Genomic DNA, 19,746 nt, shown 5'->3' with positions numbered 1-19,746 from the left:
TATAAGCGTCCCCCGGCACAGCGCCCGGCTCTCAGCGGGGTGTGCACTTGGAAGAGGCTCTACTAACCCTGCTGCGCTCCTTCGAGGGGCGAAAAGTTCGAAGAAAGCCTTCGGTCTGCAAAGGTCGGGTTGACGAGAAATATTTGGTGCATAAGGAATGCAAGAAACCATGAAAGTGGCACACAATTTGGCACACTTTTATTTGGATTCAGACTACAGGGAGGGAATAAATGCATAAAACCAACCATGCATAACTCAACTGTCATGTATATGTGTTTACGTACTACTTTTTTGAGAGGAGGCTTTGGATCAGTTTTATTTTTCTTTGTGTGCATCCTTTCTTGGCCTCTTCCCTGTCTTTGTGGATGTTCCACAGAAACTCGGCGGCTGTGAACTTCGCTTTTTTAGTGGTCGGAGGTGCAGCCCCCGCGGTGTCGCTATCCGTACAAGATGCTGATGCATCAGCTGAGTCGTCGTCAATGGCGACGCTGTGTTGGGCTCGCAGCTGCCAGCAGTGTCATTGCCCAACGCGTCCCATGTGTCTCAATATTCCCGGACATACACTGCGGCTACTATGGCCATTTTTCTGCGTAAATGGCACGTCGAGAGGGCTTGCCTCACTCTGCCTGTTAAGCTTTTTTGGACATCTGAATACTTATTTTTAACTATTTTAAAAGGAGTTTCACACTATACACTGTTGACTGTTTTTTTTTCTTTTTGTCGCTGCTTTTACCTGCCGTGATGGCAGACCACGTGCTTTATTTTTATATTTGAATGTCTTCATCCGTCCCACATCATAAGGCATGTATAGGGCATCTTTTCAAGCAAGAGTCAAGGTTCCTTTTGAAGGTAAATTATTTTGCCATAGGCTCTGCACCTGTAGTAAGTGTGGCATTAATTTTCAGTATTCATAATAATAAATATTGTGAATTTGAAAATTGTGCACAAAGTATACGAGCCTTTCTAATTGGGTGACCGTTTTTGCAGTCATGGCTAATGATCAGATTTTTACTTGTGTGTATGTCGTCTTTATGTTTCTATACCGGGTTTATATTGCAATGAAACTACCGGTGTTAGCAGACTTGGCTTACTTATCTTTCTGTACAGTATTAGTGGAAGTGGGCGGCGGTTCGACCCGACTGAACCTAGATTACAGAGCGTCAGTTCGATTAAGCCTGGTCACAAACGGTTTGCTGCGGTTTAACGCCTTCATGGCAATCTGCGAACGAACGTGTCGGGAACGTTCTGAAGAGGACGAACCCGAAAGTCAATGGGCGTGGTGGAGGGAAAGGGCATATTGGGGACTGGAAGGATGTGTGGCATTGTATCAGGCAATGTTGTATATTTGTATAAATATGTACCGATATCAATGATATTGGTTTTTAAAAAGACCTCACGTCACGTTACCTATCCTTGTTAGCGCATGTGAGATAAAAAGCTAAGTTTAGCAAGTGTCAGGCACTCTGTGACCAAGAGGAGCAGTTTAAAAAATTACCAGGTCTGGGTTTTTATGTGCCGCGACTACAAGGTTTGTGGATTGGATAGCGTAGGAAGTCAGTGAGTTTAGTGCTCGTTGCTTTCGACGAAAGGTATTTTGTTATGGTAAGGATTTTTGATTGAACTAGTCGTATACGACTGTTGCAAGAGCGAACATATTTTTTATGGTCTCTGAACAGTTAAGTTCTCTGCAGAACGTACATAGTGTACCCACGGCACACGAAGTTCCACGTGATGTGATTTGAGAGAGCAGGCAAGCTGAACAAACAGTAAAGGAAGAGTACTTAAATAATGAACACTACTGAGATGCCACGTTTTACACGTGAGAGAGCTCAGGTCTCCAGAGAGCCGACGGGAAACTTATGTTATACGTTTCTCGTGCCTACAAAGTAATACGTCTTGATACTTTTTATTAAAACCTTGTTAGGTTCATGGCAGTTTCAAGCTTAGAGCTATTTACAATGCCTGCTCATTCATGTCCTCTTGGAAAGAATCCTGCTAGTGGCGTGCGACGACCAACATCGTCTGCTCGGTTTATTTGCCAATGACAGAATGCAAGGGCTGCCAGATACATGACATCCAGTCGCCAGAAGCAGCGAATCATTTACGGCTCTGCTGTCAATTTAGGCATCTGCAGTAGGTGGTCGCCAGAACTTAAAATACACTTGCCGTAGCTCCGAAAGTACTCTTAACTCACGCGTCGTGGCTTCGATGCTTGTGTTTCAAGCTAGGGCTGTCTCCTGTGCCATCTGCTAGAGATGATGGTGAAGGGAGGGTAAAGGGGGAGGGGGCAGTTTCCGGTAGTGAATCCGAGGGAAGCCACTGGCAATCCGGTTATGAGATCACGGAAACGTTTCCTGTTAGAGCGGAAGCTGCGCCTTGTCAGCCGATAGACCCGTGGCTAGAAACGCCCACTTCTGTGTATCGTGCCCCCCCCCCCTCCCCCGCATGGGGCAAAAAAGCTGATCTGACGGCGCCGTGACCGAGGAGCGACAACTTCTAGGTGCCTTTCTTGTGTCTCGTTTCGCTGGCACTCCTATTTGCATGGCTTTGACAGCCACTTGATTTCGACGCGTTTATAACCCTGGCTACATAAAATGGCCTTTTTTCAGGCGGGGAGTGCCTTGAAGGCACTATCCACGTTACCGGTTATATTATTTAACTCTAGTTCACATGGGGCACTCCTTAATATATGCTGCTAGCAGCGGCCTTCTTGACGGTTGATGGCTTTGTAATCTAAATTTTACGACCTCATAAAGTCCTGTTTATACAATAGTATTAATTAAAATAATTCTAGTTAGTGCCGCATAACATGCCTGCAGCCTTGTAGATAACCATCTGCGAACATACGGAAACTGCATTGCTCCAGCTTGCACGTGGCTGAAGGGAAGTTAAATGCTGTAAATATTGTTTCTGAATTTTATATTCGATGTGACATACAAAGGAAGCTATGCAGGTCTACGATTTCATTTGTGAAAAGTGGCATTCGTCATACAGGAACACCCAACTACAGAAAAGTTACAAGCGAAAACACACACAAAAAGACTGCAAGTGTGATTTCCAGCTTGAGCCGTATGAGCTATCAGCGAGCGCACATCATCGGTAAATTGCCTTCAAAGTTGGTCGGTCTTTACTTGCCCGTGCTGCCTTGCATTTCAATAAAACCTTGTAGAAATCGCGATATATGGATTTTTAAATATTCACCTGATAATGGGCTGTTTTTACCAAGATGGTCTTTCTTATTCGACCCTAGAGCTAAAATTGGCACATTTGCGAGCTTTCCTATGTGGCGAGATTTGCTGCTGCTAAGCATTTTGTCTCCTGCTTTGAGGTATCTGCGATGTTCACGGAAGGCGATGAGGGACGCTCAGCGATGAGCGTTGCTCATACTCTTACTTACACGACTTCTGTATTAGGCAGTGCTGAATAAAGATGCCTGCTCCTTGAAGGATGCGTACACGCGATCCCAGCTACGTATAAACCACTTCTTTACGACTCAGCGCATAATTATGAATTTTTGTTTTGCAGTATCCGCATATACAAAATATTGGTTACAGCAGATCAAACCGTGTATTTGCAGTTGCCGTCAAAGGGAGCACGTGGAAGGTTCCTCCCGCGAATTGCAACATCAGTTAGCGGAGCTACTTCAGACCCTTGTTCACTACGTGATAACAGCCCGACGAGAGAACATAGCTCCGTATGCGCTACCAATGCGTGTTCCCAGGCGCCGAGTGCTACAAGTCTTCTGTTCGGGCAGGCGACGGGTTTCTACGCGGTCAGAAATACAGTTACTTGCGTAGAAACCGTCATAAAAGTCCCTGCCTGCTCAGATTCACGTGATTTAACAGTGAAAATATGCATGCCAAGTTTGCCGTGTTTAAATGTACAGTGAAGTCTCAGTTTCAGCGCACGTATTGCTGCTCTACAGAAACGCCAGCGGAATCAACGGGAAAGATCCAACATGTGCTTCCGCTGGCTCTGCGACGGTTTTCCACGTTCACCTAATGGGAATTTCCTCGACACAGAGCAGCTGGCCGTTCCGCCAAAGCACTCGAGAGAGGAGTGTCCTCTTATCAACGCCACGTCTGTCTGACGGCCGTATAGAGTGTTTCATGCCACTCTTATCACTGCAGCCCGGATCCAGCGAGCCTAGCCTCGACGCCGGTGCCAAGGACGGTGCCTGCGCGATTTTAACTTCTCGTTATTGACGTCAGCCTTTGAGGCATAGTGAGGTGTCGCAGTTTTTTTTCTGCGGGGAGCGGCAGTTTTTCATTTGCACCAATCACGCTGACCGTGTGAGTGTACGCTTCTTGCAGGTGAATCCCGAGTATCGTAAGAAGTTTAAAGACCCAGAAGTGGTTCGCGCTCTGACAGCTTTGCAATCGAAGGGCATTTTGACGGCTGCGATGGTCAACGACATTCAGGTAAGGTGCCAGCTTGTTGCCCCTTCGACAGCTGTTAGAGCTGGTGGCTCTCTCAGGGCGCGCGAAGCATGTGGTTGCTTCGCACCAACTTCTCGAGTGGTTTCTCCTGCAAATGCTTGTTTCCAATATAGGGAAAACTTTCAGCTCTTTCGGGAATATCGATGTCTATTAAATGCAAACAACGCGAACAGTTCTAAGAATAACTGCCGCATCTGCTCATACTAAGTACTCCGGCGTACTTCTGCTATTTGTGTCAAGCATACAAGTTTCTCCTTGACAAATGATTTACTGCGCATTTCCTGAGGACTCTTCCCAGCAATCGATATTAGTCGATAAAGTTGCAGATTAAAAGACAACGATGACAGAGATGAGCAATAGTGAAGCACCGATGCGCTGGCGAAGTGGGTTAGCGGTATCTGGCGATTTTTGCATGAGCCACCAAAGCGCAAGAATGCCTTGTTTTTTGGTTCTGTTCCCGGTGCCCGGGACGTGCTAGCACCCTGCGCCGTAAGGCCAGCGTTGGCGTTGCCACCGCTCACACCCGCCTTTGACAGGGCACCCGCAGCACCGCCTTGTTATGTCGAGCAAAACGAGGATGCCTGTATAGAAAACGCGAACGTTATCCGGTTAGCGAGTGATGTGATCGCCACCGCATGAAGCTTACAAAAATGCCAGGTTTTGAGTTAGAGCTGACGGTGCCACAAGCACTGCCCCGCCGCTGAATACCTATCTTGGACTTAACGACTTGAATGCTTTGGCTTCCTTTTTTATTTTCACAATCATTTGATCGCGAAGTGATTATGTGTACAGTCTTTGTCAAAAGTGTAGAGCCCAGGGCTTTTGCTTGCTTGCCACTTCGTGTGGCTTGTAATGCATTTCCAGTGTTTGGAATCTCTTAATGGTAAGAAGTTTTTGTCCTACCTTCTTCAATGAGAAGGCCTTTCAACTAATACCTAATCAGCACCACTACACAACGCAGAAGCAGACCCCTGGGCCCTACACTTTTGACAAAGCGAAAATTGAGCGAAAAGTCAGCGATTAGAGTGGTTCTGCCGAACAGATGGTAAGAAAAATAAAAATCTGCCTACGATTGCGCTACTTTCTAATAAGGAAGTAACTATTGACATCCACCCAAGCGCAGCCATACGGCTACGAAGGAAAGCTATAGAGCTTTCTCAGAAAAAAAAATATATAAAAAATTAGTCCTGGTCCGGGGATCAAATCCGGGACCACGCCTTTCCGGGTCAGTCGCTCTACGGACTGAGCTAATCAGGACGGTCAGCAGAACAGATGGTACCAGGATGAATGTTTCTGAGAAACTACGAAGTTTCTGAGAAAGCTGTAGAGCTTTCCTCTGTAACCGTATGGCTGCGCCGGGGTCGGTATCAATGCGTAATTACTCATTTAATAATAATCTACTCCACCTTGGGGGATTCCCCTAAATACTTGACCAGCGTTACTTAATAATGAAAAAGTTGAGCGCACCTCATCAGCTGTTTCAGCTTTTCGATAGATTGAGGCAAATAATTCGAGCAAGACACGCATGTACAAATATAGAAAAGTTTTTATTTTTTACACATATTCCTAAGAAGCACTCCACTAACAGCTCTTGATTGTCATGAAGGACGCTTTGTGGTCGGAGAAATAGATATATACTCGACTTGCGGCACCAATGCCTGGTCCTTAAAGACGATATCTATGCACATAGAGAATAAACTCTTTAAATAGGCAGGTGGTTCGGAGGGGATAACGGCGGCGGCTATGCGTTTCGGCTTGGGCGGTGCACATATCGAGATCCGCCGTCCCCGATCCGGATTGCCGCCACACAAGGATGGCACTAGAGGAGGAGCGAAGAGAGTAACTAAGTTTCGAGAGGTCGCGGAAGGCAGCGCATGAGAGCGTAGGAACGTTGCGCGGCGAAATAATAGCGATAGCAGCGATTGACTGATGCCGCTGCCGCTGCTAGCAACTCAAGTGAACGTGGCTTTACGTTTCGGCTTGGGATTCACTCACCGTGATCCGGTGATGACGAGTAGGCGCCTCGGCAACCGGAGAACATCACGCACTAAAGGTGCTTGAAGATCATCGGAAGCGCACGTTGACCTTGCATTTACTTTACTTAGTGAAGCTATAGCTTCAAAATTGCTGGGGTTTAAGCAAGGCTTGCACCTAGCGATAAAAAAAAAGCTGTGTGTTGCGGCGATAGCGTCTACAACGCCACCTTTTCAAACCGTAGTGTTTTCACAATTTTTCTTATAATTGGTTCACAGGACAGTAAAAGCGCAGTATCTTTCGCACTTGTTCAATGGCCACCTGAACCAGCAGGAGCTGGTTGCGAGGGAGAACGGTGATGGCGTGAAACGCAGGAACGGCCGGCAAAGAGCTGTGCTCTAAAGTTGCGAGAGCACTGTGGAATCTACACAGCATAAATACAGAAGTCTAAGCGTTGATGATGCACACACTGCATCACGTCTTCTCCCATTATCATTATCAACTAAATACACCGTCTGTATCATTGCTGATGTCATATTGCCATTATCACTAACTGCAGCATCTTGAAGGTAGCGCGAAAAACGAGGACCAAGAGCAGAAGGACACAACACGAGCGCTTCTACTCTTGGTCCTCGTTTTTCGCGCTACCTTCAAAATGAACCAGATTCAACTCGCCCAACTTTCAACCTTACTACTAACTGCAGCGTCATCGCTACAACCATCCTCACTGCAGAAAAAGAGAATTATGTGCATTTCACGATCACGGGCGTAGCGCAGTTTGTTAAAGCGCTCGGCTGGAGATCCAAAAGATGGAGGCATTATTTTATTTCTTTATGTAGCTGATTACGAGGCACAACGATGAAGCCGCCATGCGCAGGAACGAGCGTCAAAGAGCCGCTCTCTAAAATACGTCATCAAGCTTCAGAGTGACGTGAAAGTTATGGCGTCAGAATCACGTAACACATGCCCATGTGCGATCGGGAGCACGTCCATTTCAGACGAGGTTGTACCTGCCGGCATTCTATTTATTCTCACTGCTGGTCTGTCTTGACGTGGCTGCAGCTTTCCCCACATATTCGTACCAAACTTGTGGCGCAACCGCTCCTACCGCTTTCCGTGTGGTGTTGTGAGTTTTCTCATGATAAGGGAGTGAATACTCATTGACATCTACCTAAACGGCCATACGGCTGCAAAAGAAAGCTTAGAGCTTTACTAATAAATTTCGCAGTTAAAAACTGTAAAAACGATCCTGGTCCGAGGTTCGAACCCGGGACCACCGACCCTTTGGGTCATCAATCTAAAAACTCAGCTAACTGAGCTAACCACTTTTTTTTCTTCATGGTATTTATTACATGCCTCTAAATGCAGAAAAGAGCTATATACATTATTTACAACGTAATCAGCCTGCAGCCGAAAAGTCCAATTGAAACATACAACACCACAAAACTGGAATACGTCTCAGTACAAGTTCACTAAAACGGTGGCAAGAAAAGGCAACGCGTGAACAATGGCAGCCAGTGCGGTTGATAGTCACTATCTTCGTAGGTTTCTCTAAGCGGGAGCACCATCTGGCCGGAATGAGTACTGCGAGAAACAAGAGGATCAGTATTCCGATTCATCACACGCATTTACCCAAAGCTGGGCAGTCCAAGGAGAAAAAATATGTAAAAGGGTTCATGGTCATGTTGGGCGACCCTTAAGTAACGCACACTATGGGAATTCAAAATAAAGTGTTCTTTGTAGAACGTCCCAAATAATATCCCATCTTTGCAGGCAATAAAACAGCGTTCGATGATTTCAGGTGCATCACATAGCCGACAATTAACAGAAGAAACGAAAATATTTTGTTTGTGAAGCCACACTTTAAAAGTCGGAACTTCGGCATGAAGTGTAAAGAAAAAACGTTTTAGGGCACCGGCATTTTGCGTACTCTTTTTAACACATCATGCCCCATGCAATTAGAATAGAGTTAACGATATATGGGAGGCGGGAACAACATGCATATCAATTCATCGTATAAATTTTTCCGTGAAACAGAGAATAATTACTCATAACAAACGTGAACTGCCAGAAAACGCACTGGAACGTAAATATCTTTAATAAAACCGAATAACAAGGGCCGATCGGCAAAATTGGAAGACAGCACTAAGTTGAAAGAAGGTTCACAAAGTTAGTTTGTAGGGGTGCTCTGATAATTGGATGGGAGCTATTGCGGAAAATGAAGAACCGAGCAGCTAACTGTCAGACATCGAGATTTGTCATACCTAGTCCACCGGCAGAAACAGGCCTGAATAGTTCACCGCGCCGCATTGGCTCAAAACTGGAGGACTATATGAACGTCGGAAACGTTCGGTGAAAGCTTTGGATGTAATGCCTAACGCAATGAAGTACCTGCAAAACATAATTTTTTTTTTGTTGTCGGAAACATGTTACAGGCCTTTGCTCGACCGAAAATTGATCGGCGATGCGGAACAAAACTCTCAGCATAATTTTGGAGTACCGGGACCCGCTCTTTCCAGTAGCGCTTACTAGATTTAAATGCACGAAGGGGAGCTCCAAGGTATTAAGGTGAAACACGAGACAATGCAGTTGCAGCATAGTGAGTTGGCATTGATCCCGATGCACCTACCCACAGACCCGAACATGTAGACCTACTCATTTGAGCACCAGATACAATGCCAAACTGCTTAATAGTGGTTGTAATTTTGTCAACGTTGGGTTTGTCAGCGCAGAAAAACGCCATATCATCGGTTTACTCAAGCACATTGACTTCATTACTAAAGGCAACATAACCACGGATATTGTTGTTACACAGTACACTAAAAAAGGTGGCTTTAGGTAGAGGGCAAAGAGTAGCGGTGACATAGGACAGCCTTCATTCATGGATGATCGAATTTTCACCGGCTCTGAGAGGTGACCATTAGCAATCAAGCGAGTGCAACCGTTGTCTTAACAAAGTTGCACCCTTTAAGTACAGTTGGTCCAACATTGGCGCGCTCGATAAGAGAAAACAGAAACGGATGCCGGACACGATCAAATGCCTTCGCACGGTCAATCTGGAGTAGAGCAACCTACTCAGAAGAGCCAGGGAAAGAGTTTCCAGAATTTGCGTGCAATACGTCTGTTATTTTGCATGGAGCGGCCCCTCAAGCCTCACGTCTGATGAGTGTCAATGAGAACCTTCGTCGCGTGTTGTAAACGAGTTGATAGAACTTTCGCAAACATTTTATAGTCCGCATTTGCCAACGTGATTGGCTTGCAGCTATCCCATGAGAGCAATTTTTCTTTATAAGGGCTATTTGGAATTAAGACTGTGTGATTCCTAGTAAACAATTGAGGAAGGACCCCTATATCTAAACCTAAAGCGAAAATCTGCAACAAGACAGGGCTCAGCAAAGGTTTAAAAGCTTTGCAAAACTCGCATGATATGCCGTCAGGGTCAGGTGGTTTAGAGAGCGGTAAATGGTAAAATTATTGTTATATATCTTTCGACGTGAAATGACCATTGTTAACAGCACAGTCATCATCTGATAAAGGCGTTATAAGAGCTGTGAAGTTTGCTAGTAGGTCCGAATTAGGAGTAGCAGAAGAGTAACTGAACAGTTCCGTGTAATAGTTCACAAACACAAAAATGATATCACACGTTTTCGTTACAAGGGTACCATTGGACATCATTTCCGGTATAAACATGACAGTAACGTCACAGTGCTCGTCAAGTAGAGCCGGTCGCGTAGGGGTTTCACAGTGCAAAGCACGATTTGTACGCCATCGAAATCGGGCACCTCTGTATCTTTCAGCGTCCTGTTTTTGTAGGTCACACTTTACCCTAGCATTTTTTTCTAAATAACTCGAGGCGCCTCACAATGTAATTCAAAGAGGTTATACAAACTCTTATGCAATGTCCTCTCTTGAAATTTGCTGTAAAAAGACCTAACGGACCAAATTTCAATAGCTATCGCTCGCACCTCCTGCTTAAACAGCTCTGAAGCAGCAAATATTGGCATGGCACCTTTCAAATACACTTGCAGAGGCGAGCGTATCAGAAGGACAAACTCCTGGTCATTTACAAGCGAAGAATTTAGCTTCCAAAGTTCCTACTGTGACACAAATTTTGAACAGTAAGTTCTCCCGAGCCGAGCAATCACCATACAGTGATCTGGGAAAGAAACAGGCACCGTTTCACACAACAAATCACGAGAGACCAGCGATGATGATAATGATGAAAACATTTATTGACATTGGCTTAGATTAAGGGAAGGCTGGTCGGGTCCCTAATCCGGGACACCGTTCGTAAAAGCCGCTGCCCGTGCTCTTTCGACGAGGGCTCGTTGTTCCTCGAGGTCCGAGCTGGACAGGGCCGCCTCCCAGCCTTCCCACGTTGGCTGATTTATTATGTTAATATTGGTATTTTGTTGACAAGCCCATACCATATGGCATAAGTTTGCCTTCTGGCCACAAATTTTGCACTGCATCGAAAAGGATTCGGGCTCAATAACGTGAAGTGTTGCTGGATTATTAAATGCCATTGTTTGCAACCTTCGAAGGTGACACTCGTCTGATTTACTAAGACACTTGGCGGGCTTCGGGAATGTCTCCCTTTCAAGGCGTAAATGCTGTAATATCTCTAAACATGTTGGTAACCAGGATGGGGAGCCTAAATTAGCAAGGGGGGACGTAGAAATATTTCGGGGAAGAAAAGCTCGAGCCGGAGCGTGTGCGAGCTCGCTTCCTTCAACTCCGAGGAAGAAACATAAATCCTGTCTAGGCGCGCGTGGTACATCCCCTGGATATGCGTGAATAGTTTGGTTGCGTGACAGGAGGCCCCTGCATGAATGAGTCCTGAGTCATATATAACACGCGACAACACTTCACCACTTCTTTCTCTCTGTGCTATAGGCACGGCACGGTCATTCAGGTAACATACACAATTAAAGTCTCCCATTAGCACAACGTTCTTTTAAAATCGAGCCATGCCTTCGAACATATCGGTACGCTCAGCTGCACTATTGGACCCATAAATATTGATAAGTCTCCCTGGCTTCCTGTGGAGTTAAAAATCGCAGCTTATTAGCCCCCCTTCAGAGTAGTTATTGTAAGATAACGCAGAATAATGAAGAGCCTTTCGCAAAAACAAGAAGCAATCCACCAAAAAACCAACAGCATGTGTCAAAATAACATTGTAATCAGGCAAAAAGGGCCCTAGTGCAATATCTGTATCCCCCTCACTCTCAATCTTCGTTTCCTGGATGGCGACAAAATCAAGCCGCCTGCTCCTGAAAAGACAGCGAAGTTGCACCTGCTTCTGGTGAGATATAGGCTTCGCAGATTCAGCGTTGGAAATCAACTTAGATAGGCTACATACATTGCAGAAACGAATAGTACGCATTATAGAAAATGCACCTTACAGGACTCATTCTGCCCAGCTTTTCAAAAAGAACAGTGTACTAACAATCGGAAACCTGGTAAACAGAAAAATAGCGATTGCCATATTCCGCGCAGTCAAACTTAATGACACTAAATTTTTCCAAACATATCTGCTGAAGAAACACAACTACAACACAAGGTGCACACAAGGGTGAAATACGCCCAAATTACGGCATGCAAAAGCAATCCTTTCTTATACAAGATTTGCTAAATCGTCACCCAGCCATCATGACAATTCTAAATGAAACATTACCAATGGGGGTTTTCAAAAAGAAGTTGAATGCTTACTTAATGTTAATGTAGAAAGGACTTGGACTTGGTACATTTTTTGTGTTTTTAGTGCCTGTTTCTCACCTTTGATGAACGTTTTGTATTGCTGCCTGTTTATCGTTTTTTTTTTCGATCCCATCACTCACTACCTGCAATTGTTTTCATGTTCACATTTTCTTTTTCTATATATTTTTTCTCACTGTATGCTGAGATGTTGTGTGTATTGAGAGGCTGAGGCTCATCAGGCATCCGTTCCTTTCTGTCAGCCTCTTAGAAAAACCTTTACACTTTTATTTCGTCTGCCTGAAATAAACTTTCAAACTTTCAAACACCAGCTCCTGAGTGGTCGCCATGGTGACCACACAAGTGCTAAGTAGACTTGCATTTGTCTGTCCGGAGGCGACGACGTCGCCTCCGTACCTCCGCCACGACAGCGGGCACGCGAACATTGGCACTTCCCCTTGAGTTTCGACGTGCGCCGGCGGCGGTGATGTTTCACGCTTACTGCATCATCGTCTTCAATTGAGTCAGATGCGCAATGTGCCCGGCGCTTATGAAGATGTTCTTAAACAGGAAGGACGGCCTCAGTTGCAGGCACTGGTCTGACATGCAAGCTCTTCCTCAGCACTGGCCTCAGGGGCTGGAGTAACCGGGGCGGCATATTTGCTAGGATTAGAGCAGGTGGCTCGCTTCCCACCGTGGGCCGGATTCGGCGTCTCACATCGAGGCAACATCTCACGTTCTTCTACTTTCTACTCGCTCTCCTTGGAGCTCACACAAACCGAGCGGCCACCATCTCCGATCTCACAAATTGCATTCCTGTCCCCACGGCCTATGGCGGGCGACTTAACTACCTACGAGAACAACTCCAAACACTTGCCCCCAACCTACATCAATACAGCCTCATTTTTCCAGAACACTACACAGACATATGCGCTTAGTGCAACGACCAGCACACCGCCTACCACGGCACATGGGGTGCACGGGCCCCAAACCTGCAGACATAAACATAAACCATTCGGAGGCGCAGTGGGAGGCCACTCTGCTATGCACTGATCTAGGGACCCAGCGTAGACTGGTGACTCGGAAAAAGAGCGGCAGCCCAGGCCACTGGGGTCTTGAAATGAAGACCTCACTCACTGCCCCCCCCCCCCCTTTTTTTTCTTTTTTTTTCGTTTTCTTTTGAAATAAAGATTTTTCTTTCCCTCTCTCCTTGGAGCCACTCTGGGGAACAACCGATGTGTTAGCTGTAGAAGTCAGGTCCACAGTATCGGCTGAAAGGACGTCAGCCGGCCACGCACTCCCGTGACGTCCATTATATGCTCTTGTAGAGCATCGTCGTGAGGGCCGCACACGATGCCGCAGCTTATCAGCATAGGTACTGACACTATTCTGGGGTGTGGTCGAAGCGTCGGCAGTCTTCACAACGTGGCGTACGGCAGTGCCTACGAATGTGACCAACACGGTTGCATCGGAGGTGGTCTGCCTGGCATTAAAACAAGGCTCTTTATACCACAAATAGTCAGCAGATATGGGACGTCGAAAACGCCGACTCATTCAGCGAGAGACATAACATTCCGGTTCAGCGTTATCAAATCTTCCCTTTACGCCACTTCCCAGTTTTCCGTTGAAATCGAAGTCAACTTCCTGTACGCCTGTAGTGCCTCACGTATGGAGGCGCCTTCTAAGCACTCGGGAAGCCACAAAAGATTCAGTTTCACAACTTTTAACTCTGGGTCCACGACAACACAGGAAATCAGCGCTAGACACCAGTTTCTCTTTCGGTTGTGCTGATTTGCAGGTGACCATCCATATAAGGGGCATTTGAAATTGATCAATTAAACTAATTTCCTTGATGTCCACCACATTCCGAAGGGAATCTCTGAAGTCTTGTAGCCGGTACGGGCGCCCGGCAAAGTTCTTATGCTAGAAGACGGAGTCAGCGACCAGCTTACCAGTTTGGAAACGGGGCGAAACAATACGGTAGTCATTAATGCTGGCATTAGCCTGAGCAGTACTTCGGCCTGAGGCCGATTGAAGCCTTTTTCCGGAGAACATCGAGAAACATGACCGCTTGGAAGAGGACTAGCAGATGATAGGGCGACAGCGACTTAATAACGAAGTGGGAAGTGTGTTAGCGTAAATGTTAGAGGAATCCCCCAAGATGGAGTAAAATGTGTAATAAGCAAGGGGTTACACATTCGCATCCACCCCAGCGAAGTCACACGGCTTCAATTAGGTGGATGTCAATGAGCAATAATTCCTTGTCTGCAAATGCGGCTCAACCTTGGGGATAAAATTTAAAATTTGGACTGACACGCGTTTTCTCGTTGCGTATGTTATACATCTGGTAGTGAATTTGGAAGATAGCTCGCAAACAGACGTCTGCCACCCAGGCGGGAATTTGCGCTAGCTCGTATGAGGTCATCATGCTGGCCCCTGACATGTATTCAGCCAAGCAGCTGCACCCGTGTTTGTATGTGCAGTTGCCTTCACATTTTAAAGAGTTTAACATCTGAACACGACTCAAACTCTGAGGAATGCTGTAGTGGAAATTTCGCCTTTTCCCATTCCACAGAAACGCAGCTGCGGTGACCGCGATAGAACTTGGTCTCTTTGGCTCATTAAACACGAACCCCAATCACCGAGGCTCCGTGGTGGGGTGCTTCTACAAATTCGGCTTTATAAATGAATAATTTGCCTTCGTAGTTAATACAGCCTACTTCGGAGGTAACGTGGATGGGTACTGAACATAAATTGGAAATTAGTTTTGTAGCTCGTTGACGCAACGGCTCCTGCATGCATGAGGACGCTAGAAGGAAATCCCACAGACTGTGACAAGTGTGAATGATAATTTGTTGCAATTTTTGTTATTGTTATAGTGGTAAAATTTGCCACAAGGCGCGAGAAACACGAACGAACGCTGTAATCGGGTAACATTTCCAGTGACTAATCTTGCTCGGGCGATAGCGTGCTGTTGGGAGCATTTCCGGTGGTTGACGATAGCGGGCTTGCCGTTCAGTTACGTCACTCTTTCGGTTGTGGCACAGGCGGCGCAGCCGGCTGCTGCATCTGGCACAGGACTGTTTTCTTGTCGCGGCGGCCAGATATGGGAAGACAAGCTTCGTATCTCCCAGGACCTTTCCCTCTTTAAGAATGCTGCTTGAACGAGATAAGACATGTGCAGCGTGCAGCAGTTACGGGTGAAATGGATTTTTTTTCGCAAAAAACGATGGGAACGGCAAAAGAGGAAAATCAGAACATATTCCTTGTTGTAGTTTGTGTTAAATTGCGTAACAATTAAATGCACTTGGCAAACATTATGGCAGTTTAGTGCTTATTTATTTCTTTCATCATCTCAGATGGGTGCCTCGGCTTCTGAATACCGCAAATCCTGGCGTGGAGGGGCAGGAGTAACAAGCTTATTTTTGCTAGAGTAGGACGCGCGTGTGAATCTCAATGGCCACTAGGCCATTCTATAATAAAGTTGTAAAATGATGGCTTCGCGACCAGAAGAGACACGTTAGATTTAGGAATGGCATATTGGAAGGCTCAAAAATAAATTAAATCATATAGATTTATTTACTGCGCGCTCAGAACGCGCAGCATGTATGCGCATTTTGTGCATCGGCTGCCGCGGCTGGTATACGAGCAGGGATTCTCCTAATCTGTAGTAGCTGTACAATTGAATTCTAGGATACTGTGCAGTCCATTAGAACTAAGGTACGTGCTTATCTCCAGACATTCTTCGGAGCATGTTTAAGACGTTGTTCTATTTGCATGCTGGGGCTTTGGCATCTTGGGGTCGGACAGGAATAGAGGCTATATGACATTCGTGGAAAGACCACGTGCATAGCATTAGCTGCAGGCTAAATAAGGCCGAAGAGACCTTCTAAAGAGAGTGTAGTCATTGATGCTTATCTGCATAAAGCGATATTAGAGAATTGTTTTTTATTTTACGCAACTAATAAAAACTGGTTGGACACACGAGCTCCGGGTTAAGGGTATAACGCGACAGTGTACATGGCTCTTTTTGTTGGATGCCACCATTGCAGATCCTCGGCCGCGGACATGCCTTTGGCCATTTGCGTAATTAGTACTTTTAGATTTGTGCCTTTAATATCCTGCCTGTTCATTTTATCCCACATTCACAAGCTACGGAATTATGTGAATTGGCCAATATTGGTTCTTTGCTGGCACTGCTCTAACCTATGTTGTGCCGAGCAGGGCCAACACAGTATCGATATTGAGGCAATGGATTGTGCTGCCTAGGGTACTCTACTTAGAAACAAAGCCCTACTTTAACAAAAATTACTTGTGGTTTAACTCTGGTTAACCCTTGTTGAATTGCGATAGCAACGGCGGAAGCTTCTTTTGCCTGCTACATTATGCAACTATCACGTCCTATCAGTGTAAGGTGCTACATTATTGGGGACACAAGCTCATTCTTTAAGAGCATGACACGAGAGCGTAAGATACCCGTCCACATATAAATGAGAAGTGTTCAATTCTGCTGAACCGAATGTGGAGCGAATGCATCAGCTGCCCGTGACCGAGCGTTTGTCTCCTTCTTGTTCAAACATGGCCTCCGCCGGGACTATGCGACGACTCGAAATTGGCGCAGCATTACTATCGCAATAAAAGTACAATCGCGCCTCTCTTGCCTGAGAGTAGCTTGTCTAACTCGGAATCTAACGGTCCCGGTTGCATTTTGGCCTCACTCACCCGCATAACCCTGTTCATTTCGAAGACGAAGTCCGAATTTGCAGCAGATGGGAACTCGGCCCTGTCATGCGCTGTCATGACGACACATAAGACGAGGAGAAATCAGGGCACGGCTATGACACCTGCGACTAAAAGCTACCGCAAGCATGTCCGTGTTTTTTAGCCGACCACCACGAGCTCACAACGCCAATGCTATCGCAATAATTTGAAAACCCCGACAGGACTACTCGTACCGCTATAGTCGGAGCGCTAGCGCATGGAAATCATATGGGCAGACAATGCCGCACCTCAAGTGGTACGAAGCCAAACATCCAATAAAAGAAGCACAAACGAATTTCTAAAAAAAATTCACAGCCGTTGTTCATATTGCCCGCGAAAAGCTTTGAGCGTAGAAACAGCTTGTAAGTTGTTACCCTTCGATGTTACGCAGTCTGTGACTGGAGTATTTCCACGCTGCGCTGCTTAAATAGACCGCTTAAGCTTCGAACTGTGGCACGTTGCTAGCAATATTTATTTTCTCGATGCCCAGGCATTGGAATCAAAGTTGAATGGTGTGCCACTTGCACGCTCTTCACCACTTCGGAGCTGCAAGGATGGAGAAACACCAACGCATAGCCGCACGCGTAATGATGCAGACGCGTGCGCCTGTCGGTGCCATAAAGGGCTCACATTCTTCCCGCGTTCGGTCACGAACAACCTTGTCGGACGGACACCCGCTATGGTCAGCTGCCGCAAACACCACGAGTGGTGCTTGTTGGGCCGAAGTGTAGGGGAATCCCCCATTGTGGGATATGATTAAAACAGGGTAATTACTTAGCAGCATCCATCCAAGAGGAGCCATAATGCTAAAGAGCATCTTAGTACCTTTTAATGGCCCTCATAATTGAAGAAAACGTATTTCTTGTCCGGAGGTCAGGCCCGGATCGAAGCACTGCTTGCCCGTAGCCGACGCTTTATTATTAAGCTAACTAAAAAGTACAGCTAATCGGCCAGTGGTAGAAGGAGTGGGAAACGATCGACAGGTCGAGGTACGAAATATGTTGGTTCGAATTTTAAGGGAATCTCTCAAGGTGGTGAATATTACTAATAATGTATTTTACAAACTGCCAACTTATTCCACTGCGCTTATCAACGAGAGAGCGATAAAGGCCCCGTTCCCGGAAAAACTGGCGTCGGCATCGGCAATGGCGTCGTGTGTGAAAGATCACGAGCATGACGCTGGTAGCTGACTCGCCTGCGCTGAATAGACGTAGTGTTTCCTGACATAACGTTTGGCAGGAGCTGCCAACTCGGGCCTCTCATCTCATATCGCGGATGATATCAGATTAAGCCTGCTAGGACACTTGGATTCACGTTTCTGCTAGTACACGCCGTCACATTCATACATATTGTTCACTGCGGGGCTTTGTATATTGATGGTAGCATAGAGTATCGCATCATACCGTTATAGACAGAACTTTATATGGTGCGTTATATGGCAACGTGTGATTATAATTGGTACTAGGATCGGGTTGGTGCGTGCCGCCATCGCCCATTGCGTGATGCTATCAAGTTTTTTGTCATGCCCTTGTGCAGGAAGAAAAGAGCCTGGGCGAGCGCAACCTGTGTGTCTACAAGCGGCTTCCCAGGAGAGGGCCCTTGGCTTACCAGCGCTTTCTTGCTCTGCTCTGGGAACTCCGGGAAAAATGGATGTTACAGGAAGTCGCTCTGCTCAGGAACAGCGAATCGCTTATTGCTCCGTTTCCTCGCAAAATTCAAGCCTTTGGCGGATTGGAGGCGCGCTTCGAGGCTACCTCTGCTCCTAATGGTACATATGCTAATTCTCTTGGAATGTTGCAGTTACACTGAGAAGCCGCCAGTTATTGGCCAGAAATAGTAATGTCTGGTTCAGCACCGGGAGCTGCTTTTGTCGTACAATTGCTCAGGACATGTTCACGGCTTATTTACACCTTCAGTGGCACGTTGTGGTTACGGAAAAAACGCAAAAAGGTTTCTCGCGGTGTACCTCGAGTACCACTCAGAAGTTCAGAGGAGGAAGGAGCGAACTTGCAACCCTATACTATAGAATAGAAATGTTTTTATATTTTTTGCATGAGAAAAAAAAAAAATGTTACGCTTTATTCTTGTGCATGCATGATGCAAAAGCTGCAATCTGAAGCCTTAGAGCTTACTTTTCACCGCAGAATAAGGTTATATGCCTTCAAGGTACTGTGGTTGTCACACCATTTCGTGCCGCCTGCCAGCTTTTGTGCCAGCCGATTTACGCAATCCTAAAAAAAAGAGAGCCATGGCTAGCCTTGACCGCCTAGTAAAGAGCAGAGACATTAGTCTGCCAACCAAGGTCCATATAACTCGTGCTAGGGTTTTTCCAGTTGTCATGTATGGATGCGAGAGTCGGACTGTGAAGAAGGCTGACCGCCGAAGAATTGACGCGTTTGAATTGTGGTGCTGGCGGAGACTCTTGAGAGTTCCTTGGACTGCCAGAAGATCAAATCAGTCGATATTGTCGACCATAAACCCTGACTGCTCATTGGAGGGTCAAATTTTAAAGTTCAAGCTCAGCTACTTTGGTCATCTGATGAGAAGAGAGGAGTCGCTGGAGAAAGATTAGATGTTGGGAAAGGTTGAGGGCCACCGGAGAAAGGGTAGGCAGCGAACGCGATGGTTTGATGGCATCCTCGAGGCGCTGCAGATAAAGTTATGTGATGTTAGGAAGATATTCAGAGACCCGAAAGCGTGGCGTGATATGGTCCATAGGGTCACGAAGAGTCGGACACGACTGAACGACTGAACTGAACTGAACTGAACTGAAAAAAAAAATTCGTACCGAATCTCGTAATAGGAAGCGGTTGCCGAGGAATAAAATTCTTCCGAGGAGAACTTCTACTTCCTCCTTCTACTCCGCGCTTGTATG

General features: G+C 46.2%; 1 protein-coding gene across 4 annotated transcripts in view; it reads left to right on the top strand.

Moving 5' to 3' along the window:
- The first annotated feature begins 4,160 nt into the window (after nucleotides 1-4,160).
- LOC146195378 (caspase-2-like) overlaps nucleotides 4,161-19,746 on the top strand; it is a 40,268-nt gene continuing 24,682 nt past the window's right edge. The window contains exons 1-2 of one of the 4 annotated variants that reach the window (XM_084597807.1): nucleotides 4,161-4,421; nucleotides 18,408-18,639. In XM_084597807.1, coding sequence (XP_084453933.1) covers nucleotides 4,404-4,421; nucleotides 18,408-18,639 — 250 coding nt within the window. In that variant the 5' untranslated portion in view covers nucleotides 4,161-4,403. The remainder of the gene's footprint in view (nucleotides 4,422-18,407; nucleotides 18,640-19,746) is intronic. The other 3 variants (XM_084597808.1, XM_084597805.1, XM_084597806.1) reach the window with 3 other exon arrangements.

This window comes from Amblyomma maculatum, chromosome 3, assembly GCF_055883805.1.
Source record: "Amblyomma maculatum isolate TAMU_Amacu chromosome 3, ASM5588380v1, whole genome shotgun sequence".
In the NCBI taxonomy this organism is placed as follows: domain Eukaryota; kingdom Metazoa; phylum Arthropoda; class Arachnida; order Ixodida; family Ixodidae; genus Amblyomma; species Amblyomma maculatum.
The sequence above is the reverse complement of the archived record's forward strand: the minus strand, read 5'-3'. Positions and strand labels throughout refer to the sequence as shown.